Source organism: Cricetulus griseus, chromosome 6 (genome assembly GCF_003668045.3).
Source record: "Cricetulus griseus strain 17A/GY chromosome 6, alternate assembly CriGri-PICRH-1.0, whole genome shotgun sequence".
NCBI lineage: Eukaryota > Metazoa > Chordata > Mammalia > Rodentia > Cricetidae > Cricetulus > Cricetulus griseus.
In genome coordinates, this window is record NC_048599.1 from 85080569 (window position 1) to 85093934 (window position 13366).

General features: G+C 47.0%; 1 protein-coding gene across 7 annotated transcripts in view; it reads left to right on the top strand.

Moving 5' to 3' along the window:
- The window catches only part of Atg13 (autophagy related 13), a 39031-nt gene extending 27894 nt beyond the window's left edge, over positions 1 to 11137 (top strand). For 5 of the 7 annotated variants that reach the window (XM_035447144.1, XM_027422513.2, XM_035447140.1 and 2 more), the window contains 10 exons: positions 851 to 947; positions 1295 to 1393; positions 1775 to 1865; positions 3971 to 4081; positions 4380 to 4516; positions 5180 to 5294; positions 5605 to 5682; positions 6071 to 6187; positions 6643 to 6771; positions 9429 to 11137. In XM_035447144.1, coding sequence (XP_035303035.1) covers positions 851 to 947; positions 1295 to 1393; positions 1775 to 1865; positions 3971 to 4081; positions 4380 to 4516; positions 5180 to 5294; positions 5605 to 5682; positions 6071 to 6187; positions 6643 to 6771; positions 9429 to 9506 — 1052 coding nt within the window. In that variant the 3' untranslated portion in view covers positions 9507 to 11137. The remainder of the gene's footprint in view (positions 1 to 850; positions 948 to 1294; positions 1394 to 1774; positions 1866 to 3970; positions 4082 to 4379; positions 4517 to 5179; positions 5295 to 5604; positions 5683 to 6070; positions 6188 to 6642; positions 6772 to 9428) is intronic. The other 2 variants (XM_035447143.1, XM_027422515.2) reach the window with 2 other exon arrangements.
- The last annotated feature ends 2229 nt before the right edge of the window (positions 11138 to 13366 follow it).

Here is a 13366-nt window from a genome sequence, read left to right on the forward strand (position 1 = left end):
TGGGTCACTTGTCAAAGGAGCTACCAGAGTTGACAAAATAATTTTTCAGAAGTTCCTACAGGAGGAACTCATTCTTGGCGTTTCTCCCTCTCTTCCCCTCTCCCTCTTGCATGCTAATTAAGCACTGTACTCTTGAGCTCCATACCCAGAACTTTTGTGGTTGTTTCTCTTTTGTCTTTTTTGGTTTGATACAGGGTTTTTGTTTTGTTTTGTTTTGTTTTTTGGTACTTTTGTTTGGTTGGTTTTGTTTTTTGTTTGATTTGGTTTTTGTTTGTTTATTTTTTCAAGACAGAGTTCTCTGTGCTATTAGCCCTAGCTGTCCTAGCATTCACTCTATAGACCAGGCTGGCCTCAAACGCACAGAAATCCACCTGCCTCTGCCTCCTGAGTGCTGGGATTAAAGGCGTGCGCCACCAACACCTGAGCATTGTTTTTTGGGTTTTTTTGGTTTTGGAGGTTTTGTTCTTTTGTTTTTTGTTTTTTTGTTTTTCGAGCCAGGGTTTCTCTATACTGCTTTGGAAGTTGTTCTGGAACTCGATCTGTAGATCAGGCTGGCCTCGAACTCACAGAGATCCACCTGCCTCTGCCTCTGCCTCCCAAGTACTGGGATTAAAGGCGTGAGCCACCAACACCTGGGTATTTTTGGTTTTTTAAGATCTCTGAAGATAGTGTCTTTCCTTTGCTGGCACTGGGTCAATAGAGAATACATTGCAAGTGAGAAACACACACACATAAAACCAAAGCTGCTTTCCTCATATGCTGAAAAAAATAATGCCAGTGATTATACAATAGGCTGGCTAGGGGTTGTGGCAGCATCATCTGGAAAAAGAGCTGATATTTTCTCTTCTAGGCTTCCAGACAGTTCGAGTTGGAACAGTGGGCACCCCTGTCGGCACAATCACTCTTTCCTGTGCTTACAGAATTAACTTGGCATTCATGTCCACCAGGTGAGGAAGTGGCTTGGAGTCCATAAGAGCTACATCCCAATGATGTTTTAAGCTTCTGTTTCCCCAAACAAAGCTCCAAGGCTAAAGCTACAGTTCACATTGCTAAAAGCCACCCTTTCCAGAAAAATGCAATTGAGAGAGGAAGAGAGCATCACTGTCACATTGGAGATGTCAAGTGTCCCCAAGCCAACCTGTCCAGAAATAGAGTCTGTGGTTTATATTTAGAGACTGCAATGTTAAGGTTCTAGTAGACCTGCTGTAGCTATGAGGTGAGGGGCCCTCTGTAGACTTGAAGGTGACTGGGAAGAAATTCTAACAAATTCTGCAATGTGCTTATTGCATTACAGGCAATTTGAGAGGACCCCACCTATCATGGGGATTATCATTGATCACTTTGTTGACCGTCCCTATCCCAGCTCCTCTCCCATGCACCCCTGCAATTACAGGTAAGGACTGGGAGATGCTCCCCCAAGTGGTAGCTAAGCAAAACATCCAACTGGCCATGTGGGTAGAAATGAAAAGGCTAGTTCCTTTCTTGCTATTGCCTATTTGGTACACCAAGGCTTGAGCCATAGTGTCTCAGGAGCTTACTGTTTAGGATCAAGGCAGTGATGTCACTTTCTGTCATAGCAAGTTATTTGGAGAGGACATGAATAACAGTAATTTGTAGACTTTGAAAATTGATTTTCAGGTTGCCATTTGGCTTTATGAACTCTGCCTAAAACTTCTTGACACAACTCTCAGCCTTTTCTAACTACTGTTTGTATACTTTCTGAAGTTGGCTACGGTCATCATCAAATTCATTGTCCTTCTTTCCTCCACTACAGAACTGGTGAGGATGCTGGAGTCACATACCCATCAGTGGAAGACTCTCAGGAAGTGTGCACCACCTCTTTTTCCACCTCCCCTCCCTCCCAGGTAGGGAAAAGGTTATGGGCTGTTGTGTTTATTCATGTGGGCTTTAGGGAACGTTGTCCAAATTTAGCTACAACCCCTTTGGTGATTATGACTGTTTTGAGGAGTAACAGAGAGCCTTCTCAGCAGTAACAGTGCTTGTTCCCAGGCTAACCATTCTGCTGTCATCCTCAGATCCCTAAACCTTAGTCACAGAACTCTACTGCATTCTGACACCAGACAAGCACTCTAACTTGCAGGTGTTGATTTGGTTGTTCTTTTGGAGGGAGGATCTTTAAAAACATGGTTTCTCTGTGTTGCCTTGACTGTCCTGGAACTCACTCTGTTGACCAGGCTGGCCTTGGTCCACCTGCTTCTGCCTCTGCCTCCCGAGTGCTGGGATTAAAGTTGCTTGCCACCGCACCTGGCAGCACTGCTTTACTTAGTAACTGACACAGCTCTCCATCTGCTTGTGCACATTCTCTATCCAAACATTTCAACCATTAACTTCCCACATGAGTCAGTCTGGAGGGGCAAATCCAGTTTCAGTAAAGCATTCTGATGCCAGCATCCTCAGAGGAAGCATTGCCTCCATCTGGTGGCATGGGTTGAGACTGTGACAAGCAGTCATTATTTCCACTGACTGAATTTTGTAGACACTTAATTATCCCCCTAAACTCCTCAGACTCCATTACCATCTACCTCATTGCCTTATCCTCTTCCGCTTGGACTTCAGGTTTTGTTTTTGAAATGGTGTCTTACTGTGTATTCTTGGCTGACCTAAAACACACTATGTAGACTAGGCTGGCTTTGAATGTTGAGAAGGCCCAAGCTTTTCTCAAGTTCTCCCAACAGCAAGACTATATGAATACACACAGACAGCACTCCCAGTCACTCCCAGGATGACATAGGAAAGTGTGCACCTGAGCATGCTAACAATTTGGCCAACAAATTTTAGCTCTTTAAGTCTGTCCTGCTGGCTGAGGGTTTCCTGATCAAGGCCAGCGTCCTCAGTTCTGAAGTTCACCTCCATTCTGCTCCAGGCCCTCCCCGGTTAGAGCTGTTCCCTCACTTCCTCCCACACCTTTCCAGATGATGACAGACTAATGCATGGTTTGGGTTTCTGTTTTGCCATGTCATTCCCACTTGAGTCAGTTCATTTTCCAGCTGCCTGTCAAGGAAACAGGCTTTCAGGGCATGCCCTGAGATAAATGTCACTTCTTAGCACCCTCGTAGTTGCTGCTTTGGGAAGTCAGCATGCATCTCCCTGCCTCTCTCCTGAGTCACCACTCTCTGCCCAGCCTCTCACTGCTGCCCCTTCTGGAGGGTTTTTTCCACTTTTTTCTCAAGTCCCTTCTCTTTTTCTTGTTTCTCCTGTCTCTCTGTGTGTCTGTGCACAGTGTGTGTTTACTGTCACAAAGGCACATTTTCAGACCCCTACTCCTGTGGTGACGGACACTCTGAGGGTCCCTATGGCAGGACTGGCCTTTTCCCATCAAGTGAGTTCATAATGGGAAGAAGGGGATATGATCAGATGGCTTCTTTCTACTTAAAAAAAAAAATGAAAATGAGTACAGGGTATAGTTATTTAGTCCCCAAGTGTTCTGTGGGATTATTTTAAGGCTTGGTAATTGATTTTAACAGGACACAGCCACAGCCCAGCAACCCAAAATAGTGGTTTTTATTTGCCTCTCCTCCTCCGTTTATGTGAAAAATACATGGAGCTATTTATATCAGGTTTCCAAATAAATAGTCCATGACTGGTAATCTTTCTGTTTTCAATATAAATAGGAGCCGTCCATCCCTGGGGTGATAGAGGTGTGATTAGAGAAGATAGTTTTAGTTTCAAAGGGATCTCAAGGACAAAGGAGAAAACAAGATGATATGGGAGATTCGCCGCAGGATTGTGCCCAGGAGATCTACTGAACTGGAGGCCTTTGGGAGGCTCTAGATCTAGTCCCAGATCAAACAAGTCTCTGTTTTCTTAATGAAAAAGCCCTGGCCCACCCTTGCCCCTCTGCCCACTGGGATCTGCTCCTGCCTTTCTGCTGAGTTCCAGCATGGGTCACATGCTAGGATTCCTTTTTCTCCCTGCCTTTCCTCTGCCCCTCTGTTTTTCTCTTGCTCAGCTCTCAAGCTCTCGCCTTTCCTATCAGCCTGCTGTCCTGGGCCTTGGATCGGCTGACCTGGCTTATCCAGTAGTGTTTACTGCTGGTTTAAACACTACACACACTCACCAGGTACCTTTCAGGGTGGGGAGGACCACGGGCTTCCCAGGGTTGCCTCCCTTCCTTACAGGCAACAAACAGAGTAACTTGGAGGACTAAAATGACTTTCTGAGGAGGATCCTCAGATCTCAGAAGGGAAAGACCTTCTGTAGTCATGATCACGAATGTCTTCCAGTAGCCATATCCCAAGAGAATTAAGGTCCAAGATGGCTGTTCACCCGGTAGAGGCATTGATGATGGGAAGGCTTATAAGGTTCACCTGCTGTGTGGCACTGCTGTAGTTCATTTTGTCTTTCCATTCCCTCCAAAGCTGATGGTTCCTGGGAAGGAAGGTGGGGTACCTCTTGCTCCCAACCAGCCTGCTCACGGCACCCAGGCCGATCAGGAGAGACTGGTGACTCATGCACCTTCTGATGGGACCCACTGTGCTGCCACACCCTCTAGCAGGTGAGTTTCCATCATGGCTCTGCCACTGCTAAGGCCATCCAGGAACCTGGATACCCTGATACACAAACTTGGCTTGATATTTAATCCGTGCTGGGATTAAAGGCATGTACCCCAAAGTCCAGCTTTAAACTATAGGGTCTTATGGTAGAATAAAGGGTGGGGGTGCTGAAGGGACTGGAGAGATGGCTCAGTGGTTAAGATCACTGACTGCTCTTCCAGAGGACCCAGGTTCAATTCCCAGCAACCACATGGAAGCTTACAACTGTCTGTAACTCCAAGATCTGACACCTTCACACAGACACATATGCAGGCACAACACCAATACACATAAATTTTTTTAAATAATTAATTTTAAAAAGGGGTCTAAAATGTGAGGTGAACTAACCTGCAGCTTTGTGAGAGCCCTTACTGTGTCTGGCTGCTGTGTGTGGTTGCTGTTGACATTTCTGATAGGATTTTATGAGCTCACACCATTACAGTGTGATGTCTCATTCACTTATGTGAACATTTAATTGGTGCAGCAAGTCTTTTTCCAAGCCAAAAGGCAGGACAGTGGTTGCAACTGGACTTTTTGCTCAGGCTGCAGCTCCACAGGAAGGTGGGCTCAGTGACTAGAGTTGTTCTGTGGATTGAGAGTGAGCACTCACTTTCTCTTTCTTTTAGTGAGGACACTGAGACTGTATCTAACAGCAGTGAGGGACGGGCCTCACCCCATGATGTCTTGGAGACTATCTTTGTCCGAAAAGTGGGAGCATTTGTCAACAAACCCATCAACCAGGTGATTTTTCTGCCACTAGAGTAAGGTCCCCTGCACCAATGTCCTATGGGACTGCTGAAATTGCTTGCAAGTTTTTCTTTGAAGGCGATCAATAACCAGTAGACCCTGTGACTCACTGCATTCACAACCATATTCCTATAGTCCTCTGCTGTGAACATATTTGGTTGGAGACAGGGAGGCACGAAGGCCAGGGCAGCATGATTAGCCTATCTGTGGAAAGCTGTTGGACCTCCAGGCTGCTGGCAGCCTATAAGAAACAAATATGCTAGGGGAAGTCAGGCAGGAACACTTCTCTTCTTTTTCTCTTCAGGTGACCCTGACAAGTTTGGACATACCCTTTGCCATGTTTGCTCCCAAGAATTTGGAGCTGGAGGATGCTGATCCTATGGTGAGCCCATCAGTGACTACCAGTTTCCAGTAGATGCTACAGTGGTCATCCACCCTAGGCAGTCACTTAGTCCTCTACAGGACTCAAGCCAGGCTCCTTAGTTTATGGATTTGCAGCCAGCATTGTCCTGTTTTGTTTTTTCCCCTTTATTTGTTTTGAATAGGGGCTTGCTACAAAGCCATAGTTGTTCTGGAACTTTGTGTAGCCCATCAAAATCTCCAACTTGACGTTCTCCTGCCTCAGCCTTAGCCTCCTGAGTTCTGGGATTACAGGCATGCATCTCCATGCCCAGTGTGGCATTATGTTTTTGCCATAACTGTGAGATAGCTCACAGTAATCCATATCCTACTCACAGAGTCTGTATTGACTCCGCCTTATTCTGAATTAGGTGAATCCCCCGGAATCCCCAGAGACCACGTCTCCCCTCCACGGCAGCCTGCACTCAGATGGCTCCAGCGGGGGCAGCAGTGGCAATACACATGACGACTTTGTTATGATTGACTTTGTAAGTTACAGTCACCACCCTTGATCTTTGCTGTTCTCTGAAAATTAAACCTAGAAGCATCTGCTGCCTGTGAACGGATTTTCATTTCAGATGGGGTGGTGCACAGGCTGCAAGGATACGCTGGGGAAACATTTGGAGCCCTGTGAACAGCGAGGCTTTTAGTGTCATGTCTTTAGTTGAAATTCAGTGTGTATGGGGTTTTCCAAAAGCCCTTAGCTTAGGAGGTATTTCAAGGGAGGGTTATAAGCCTAACCAGAGAAAGGATTGGCATCATCAGGACTAGACTGTAGCCCAGACAAGCAAGGTACAAGGACTGTTCTTCTCCCTTAGATGAGTCTAGAAAACATTTTTCTTGGCTGATTTCTGAAAAGAAAGAGTCTTGTTATTAGATAACTGTTTGAGTTTTCCTTCATGGTCCAGAGATGAACTAACCTAAGTTTGTGTTGTTTTTAAAGAAACCTGCTTTTTCTAAAGACGACATTCTTCCGATGGACTTGGGGACCTTTTACCGTGAATTTCAGAATCCCCCTCAGCTGAGCAGCCTTTCCATAGACATTGGAGCCCAGTCTATGGCGGAAGACTTGGTATGGAAACCCCTTCCCTCCAGCACTCCTCCTCTTGCCTCCTATCCTCATGCTGGCCACTTGAGTGCCACAAGCCTAGAACTTTCTTCCTGTTACTCCATCCTGCTCCTTTGCCTTCCATCTTTGCTTAAAAGATGAATTTTAGGTGTTTATCACTTTTGATCCCACTTGATATATACATGGTGCCTGGCAGTCGTCTTGAATTGCCTTGACTCAGTTTTCATTTTTACAGCACTTTAAAAATGTTTACTTACTGTGTGCTTGGTATATAATGTGACAGGAAGGTGTCATGTCCATGCCACAGCATATTTGTGGTGCTCAGATCAGAGGAAAACCGTGTAGAGTTGCTCTCCCCATTCAGCCTTTATCTGGATTCCAAGGACCAAACTCATGTTACTAGGATTGCACAATAAGTGATTTTACCCATGAAGCCATGTCACTGGCCTTTTTCTGCACTTTCTTGGTGGGGCTCACACTGCTGGGCCTACTGTTCACTGCCAGGCACATACCTATGTACTGGAAAAAGGAACACATAGGTCCTGAGTAAGGGCCAGTATTCTTGTCTTTCTTGGATGGCTTCATTCTGCATATTCTGGGCCAGATGTCCAGAGATAGTCTATGATCACATTTCTGCTTAAGGCATTTCCTATTTCATGCACTAAAGAGCAGAAGAGTACCCCAAACAAAGCACAGACTCAGGCCACTCATGCTATGAGATGATAGTAGGGTCTCACTGTCACTGTCTGAGGTAGGACTGTGTCCCCAGCAGAAATCCAGGGCCCCAGGAAGGGGAAGTGCTACTGTCTTTTTTTTTTTTTTTTTAATTTTATGAGTATTGGTGTGAAGGTGTCAGATCCCCTGGAACTGGAGTTACAGTGTAAGCTGCCATGTGGGTGCCGGGAATTGAACCCAGGTCCTCTGGAAGAGCAGTCAGTGCTCTTAACCTCTGAGCCATCTCTCCAGCCCCAGGACGTGCTACTCTCAGTTTGCTTTATCGGGAAGCTGTGCCCAAGAATAACAGTACAGGAAGAAAACTAGTAAACTAAGTTTATTTGCTTTTTTCTTTTTTTGACAGTCTATGTAGCCTTTGCTGTTCTAAAACTCACTGTGTAAACCAGGCTGATCTCAGACTCAGCAGTTCTCCTGCCTCTGCTGGGATTAAAGGTGTGCTTCCACCCCTGGCCCTAAGTATTAAATGGGACTGTGTAAACACTAAGCTAGCACACACATATTCTCTCTCTCTCTTACCCTCCTTCTCTCCCCACCCCCAATGTTAGGCAAGTGCTCTACACTGAACTGCACACTCACACCCACCCCATCCTTCAAAACATAGCTAAAACTAAGTGCTTTAGCAAGAATCGGATAAAATAAATAGGTTTTCATACTATCCCATACAGAAGGGAACACCTATGACAGAGTGACTCGCTTATGGCAACAATTCAAGTTTTGGTCCCAAAGTGGAGAGCTCCTGAGCTTAGTCCTTTGATCACTGGCACATACTCAGAAGGAAACGATATCCAAGTCCCACTTGTGATCCTTTAGCCAGTGCTAGCTGACGCTTGCCTTCCACCTGGGCAGTGGCCACCAGACTTGCCTCAGTTGTTAGGGTGTCCAAACCACTTCTGTGTCTAAAGCACACCAGGCCCCTGATGCTTTGTGAAGGTCACTCTGAAGCGTAAAGGCTTCTGGTTTAGTTTGTGTTGTTTAGCCCTGATGGAGGCAGCCTCTGGGGAGGACCAAGTCTTCATGGTGCTACAGGACAGGCTGGCAGCATATGGTTGTCTTCTTGATTCTTTGTAGTGACTTTCAGCCACCCCACACCCCAGCCAGTCTAAAGATGCAGGTGCCCAACCTCCCACTGACCTTCGTGAGTCTTAGAAGTGCAGTGGCTGCCTTGTCCCTATTTTCCCAGGGCTTTTGACACCCACAAAGTACAGGAGAGTCCCCTTTTAAAACGTCCTCAGTTCACTGAGCTCTAAAGATGCAATTTGATTCTAGTGTCTGTCTGCTCTGTACAAAGAATGTTTCATGTTTATTTTGGGGGTTTTTTTTGTTTTGTTTGGTTTTTGTTTTGTTTTTGAGATAGGCTTTCTCTGTGGCTCTAGAGGCTGACCTGGAACTAGCTCTTATAGACCAGGCTGGCCTCGAACTCACTCAGATCTACCTGCCTCTGTCTCCCGAGTGCTGGGATTAAAGGCGTGTGCCACCAACACCCGGCCTTTTTTTTCTTTTTAAGATTTATTTGTTTATTATGCATACAATGTCCTGCTGCCATACCTCATTACAGATGGTTGTGAGCCACCATGTGATTGCTGGGAATTGAACTCCGAACATCTAGAAAAGCAGCCACTGCTCTTAACCTCTGAGCCATCTCTCCAGCCCCTCATGTTTATTTTTCACAGTCATGTTTTTGTCATTGTTTACCCATCTCATGAGCTGTGGTTCACTTTGATTCATCAGGCTACTGTGCAGCCTGGTGACACCCCTCCCAAACTCTGAGGACATGTCCCCTCCTTCATCCCAAAGTCTGCTCAACTGCCCTGCCTTTCAGCCAGCCTGGCACTGCCCAGTTCTTTGTCTCTTTTTCCACTCTGGCAGACTGGCTGCCTCTCCCAGGCCCTCTGGAGTAAGGTCTCCCTCTCCTCTGCTTGCTACAGGATTCCTTACCAGAGAAGCTGGCTGTACATGAGAAGAATGTCCGAGAATTCGATGCCTTTGTCGAAACCTTGCAGTAACAGTGTCCTGAGTATCCGCAGCATCCCCTTCCTGTGGACCCAGCAGAGAACCTCCTCCTCAGCAGCTCCCTGCTGCCTTCCTGCTGTTTCTGGCCAGGTGAAAGGCAGGGTGGTTCCTTCCCTATGGGACCTACAAGTCCCTGCTCTTGGACCTCATGGTAGCAGTCAGGCCCAGTGCCAGACTTTTGGGCGGACTCTGGCTATAACAGAGGAGCTTCAGCAGGGACCATCAGCAGCAGCTTCACAAAGGGTGCCATTCTGTTCCTTCGGCTGCCAGCCTCCTGCCTGGTCTACTCTGCAACTGACCCCTGCCTGCTTGATCTTACTGTCAACCACCTGACATTCCAGCTGGTGGCCGGGACACTGGGCAAGGCAGAAAGAGCAAGGAGACCAAGCTGGGCAAAGGAGAGCTCTGTGTCACCAGTAGTTCCTGGACCACCCCACTCTCCGCTCCTTCTTCTCCCCCTTCTATCCCTCCATCTTTCCTCATGAGAGTCACAGAAAGGGTCTTTCCTCCACATCCTCCCTCAGTTGCTGCTGCTTGGATATAGGACATGGTAAATATTTATTACTTTCAGAGAAATCAGATATTTTATAGAAAAAATGTTTGGGGTTAGCAGTGTCACTGGGGAAGGAGGAGGTCCTCCTCCTGTGCAGATTCCTCAGAACCTGTGCTGCTGCTCTGGCGATCTTCTCTTGCATCTAAGGAGAGATCAGGAATGGGGCTGGCAGGGGCAGAGTACCCCCTCAAGCTGCGCTGTGAAACTGCACTGACATCAGGCTTCCCTTGCACGTTGCGTGCATCTTCTCTTGACACAGCATCTGCAAAGTGACTGGCTCTATTCTAGCTGCCCAGAAAATCTCGGGTACGTTCAGTGTGATGACTCCTCACGACACACAGTGTCTGTCCTGCTGCTCGAGTCACTGAGACTAGAGCAGGACTGAGGAACTATTCCTCCCTCTCCAATTCCAGAGTCCGTATATGGCCCTGGGTTTACAAGCTGGATTGGTTCCCTTTTGAGAAACCAAAGCTGAGCTTTTGGTTGACTTAAACCTTCAGGTATTGTTGCTTGAGTAATAAGTCAAGTGCCTCTGCCAGCCTGCCCTGTTCTTCTGGTCCCTGATTGTCACTGGCAGCAGCTGTTACTCATTAGAGCGGGTGGCTCACAACTGCTTGTTAGTAATCTGCATGTAACACTGGAGCCTTTCCCCTGTGCATATGTCTGCTGCCACAGAGAAATGTGCTCAGCAGTGGTGGCCAAATGACACTGCAGCCTTTGGATCAGGCACATTCATGGCCTACTGAACCAGATTTGCCCCCAGAGCCAGCACTGAGTGGGGTGAGAACGTGGATACTTGGCAAGACTCAGCCAGTGGCCTCTGTAGACAGTAGCCTTTGTGTCCCAGACCTATCAGGGAAGATGCCAGGGAAGCTGAGCAGAGCATCCTTCAGGGTGGACTGTGCCCTTCAGCTCTACATAATGGAAAAGATAGTCTCTAGACCAACTCCTGCAGCCAGACTCAGGCTGGGACCAGGTAGCTATGAGGCCCTTTCTCCAGTGCTTTGTTGGGAAATGAGAGCTTGGAAATATAATCAAGAGATTTCCAATAAAAGTTTTCTGTACTTTACAGTTTCCTATTCCAAATGTCTGGAAAACTAGTCAACCATTCTCACCTCTCTGTAATGCTGGGCCACCATCAGCTCCATAAGAAGGGAAGGGTGGAGCCAGAATTTCAGAAAACCTTGAGTTTGTCATGGCTGCTTGAGTCGTGAAGCTTGACCAAGTACCTACCAGCCTAGGCTCCCTAGAGCCTTGTGTCCCTAGGGCCATGTGCTTGAATATCCAGTGACATAAAGTGCATGATGAACCCTTGTAAAATCTCCTTTAAGGGTGGGCTGTTGTCACCACCATACCTGCAGGACATAGAATACCCAGGGAGAAAGACAGCAGCAGAGGCTGTAACAAGCAATGGTGGCTGATGGAATGAAAGGGGTTGTGTCTGAGCAAACGAGGAAAGTGGCGGTGGTGGGAGGTCAATGGCCTGTGCACATTCTGCTACTCCATCTGACAGATTCCAGCAAGGGTTATTAGGCCTGGACCATTCATCCAGCCCAGCTGTGCCTACAGTCTTCGAATGGCTGATAGACCCAGCAACTACCTCCTAGTGCACATTGAAGAGATGAGCCCATGTACAAATAGTTCTAGATGCAAAAGTGAACTAGATAATTGCTGTGTGGGTTCCTGCACCCCAGAGTCAGGTCAGGCCCAAGGACAAGAATGAGACCATCAGGAAATTCTAAGTTAGTTCAAGAGTAGGGCTGAAGAGAATGGATTCAGCCCACTCTGCCAGTAAAAACCTGGGTGCCCTTGTAAATTACATCTGATACAGACTATAGCACTTGAGAACACAACTGTCCAGCCCTGGGTCAGAAACAAGAACATCCTTGCTGAGCCACCTTTGGCTAGAATCTTCAAAAAACAGTGCTTAGCTGCTCCGTGACAGCAATGTGTCTCGTTCTTAAAATACCCTGTACCTGAGAGACCTGCTGCTGCTAAGGTTTTGTTTAGCGAGCACCTTAGTTAACTGCACAGGCCCGGCCAGTAGCCCAACCCAAGTAAATGGCTCTCCCCGTCTCTGGCCCTGCTGTTTCCCTGGCTCACTGCCTCAAGGTTCCAAGTAGTGTCACCTACCTTAAGCTGAGCAGAGCTAGCAAGAAAGGAAACTACCAAAGTGTTGTGTCTCAAGGCACCTGGATCAAGGCCACAGCTGTGTACTGGAGAGCTGCTTCCTTGAAGCTCAGGACCAGTGTTAATAACCACCATCTTAACACTGCTGGAACAAGCAACTCTGGCTAGGCTGCCTGCCCTATAGGAATAGCAGGACTACCCCTGGGCCAGCATAACCTTGTGATAGCGATAGGAAGATATCTAGAACCTGCCCTCGACAACTGTGACAAGTACAATTCTGTCCTCCCAGTTGCAAGCCATTAAACTGTGAAAAAACATAAAAGACAAGTGTGAGCTGGGCAGTGGTGGCATATACCTTTAATCCCAGCACTTGGGAAGCAGACGCAGGTGGTTCAAGGCTGGCCTGGTCTACAGAGCGAGTTCCAGTACAGGCTCCTAAAGCTACACAAAGAAACACTGTCTCAAACTGCCCCCCCCCAAAAAAAAACAAGCCCTAATATTACTGCAAAACCCATCCTGATGACCAACCCTTTCACTCTAGTTCTCCCTTTTAAGTTTCCCTTCACACAATCAGCTAGGAGAGGAGACCCTTGCCCTATGATACAAAACAAGGTAACCAGTTGGAATGCTGCAGGTACAAAAATATGGATGGTGACTTGGTACTTCCTGCCTAAAGAATGATCAGAAAGCAGGCCTTGGGCCTACTCAAAATAAGGAAAGGGAACAAATAGTGTCATGGAGCACTATCTTCCAGGCATACTATGGCTCTTTTTCTTTTTAAGAAATTGATATATGTCTGTGTAGAATGTGTGTGTGGTACCCACCGAGGCCAGAAGGCTGCATTGGAACTGGAGTTAAAAATGGTTGTGAGCTGCTGTGTGTATGCTGGAGACTAAACCCAGGTCCTTTGGAAGAACACCAAGTGCTCTCAACTGCTCTCTCTAGCTCCCAGCCCTTACTGTTTAATCAGAGCAGCTGTTACTGCAAACATGAGCCCTTCAACACAGTAAAGCCTTAGGGCCGGAGAGATGGCTCTCAATTGAAATGTTTGCTACTCAAGAGGACCTACATAAAAGGGGGGAAAAAAACCAATTCACACAATAATAACAGTAAAAAGTTGGGGGGTCTTTTAAAGTAGATGGTCACAGTAAGGACTAGGTAGGGTCGTTA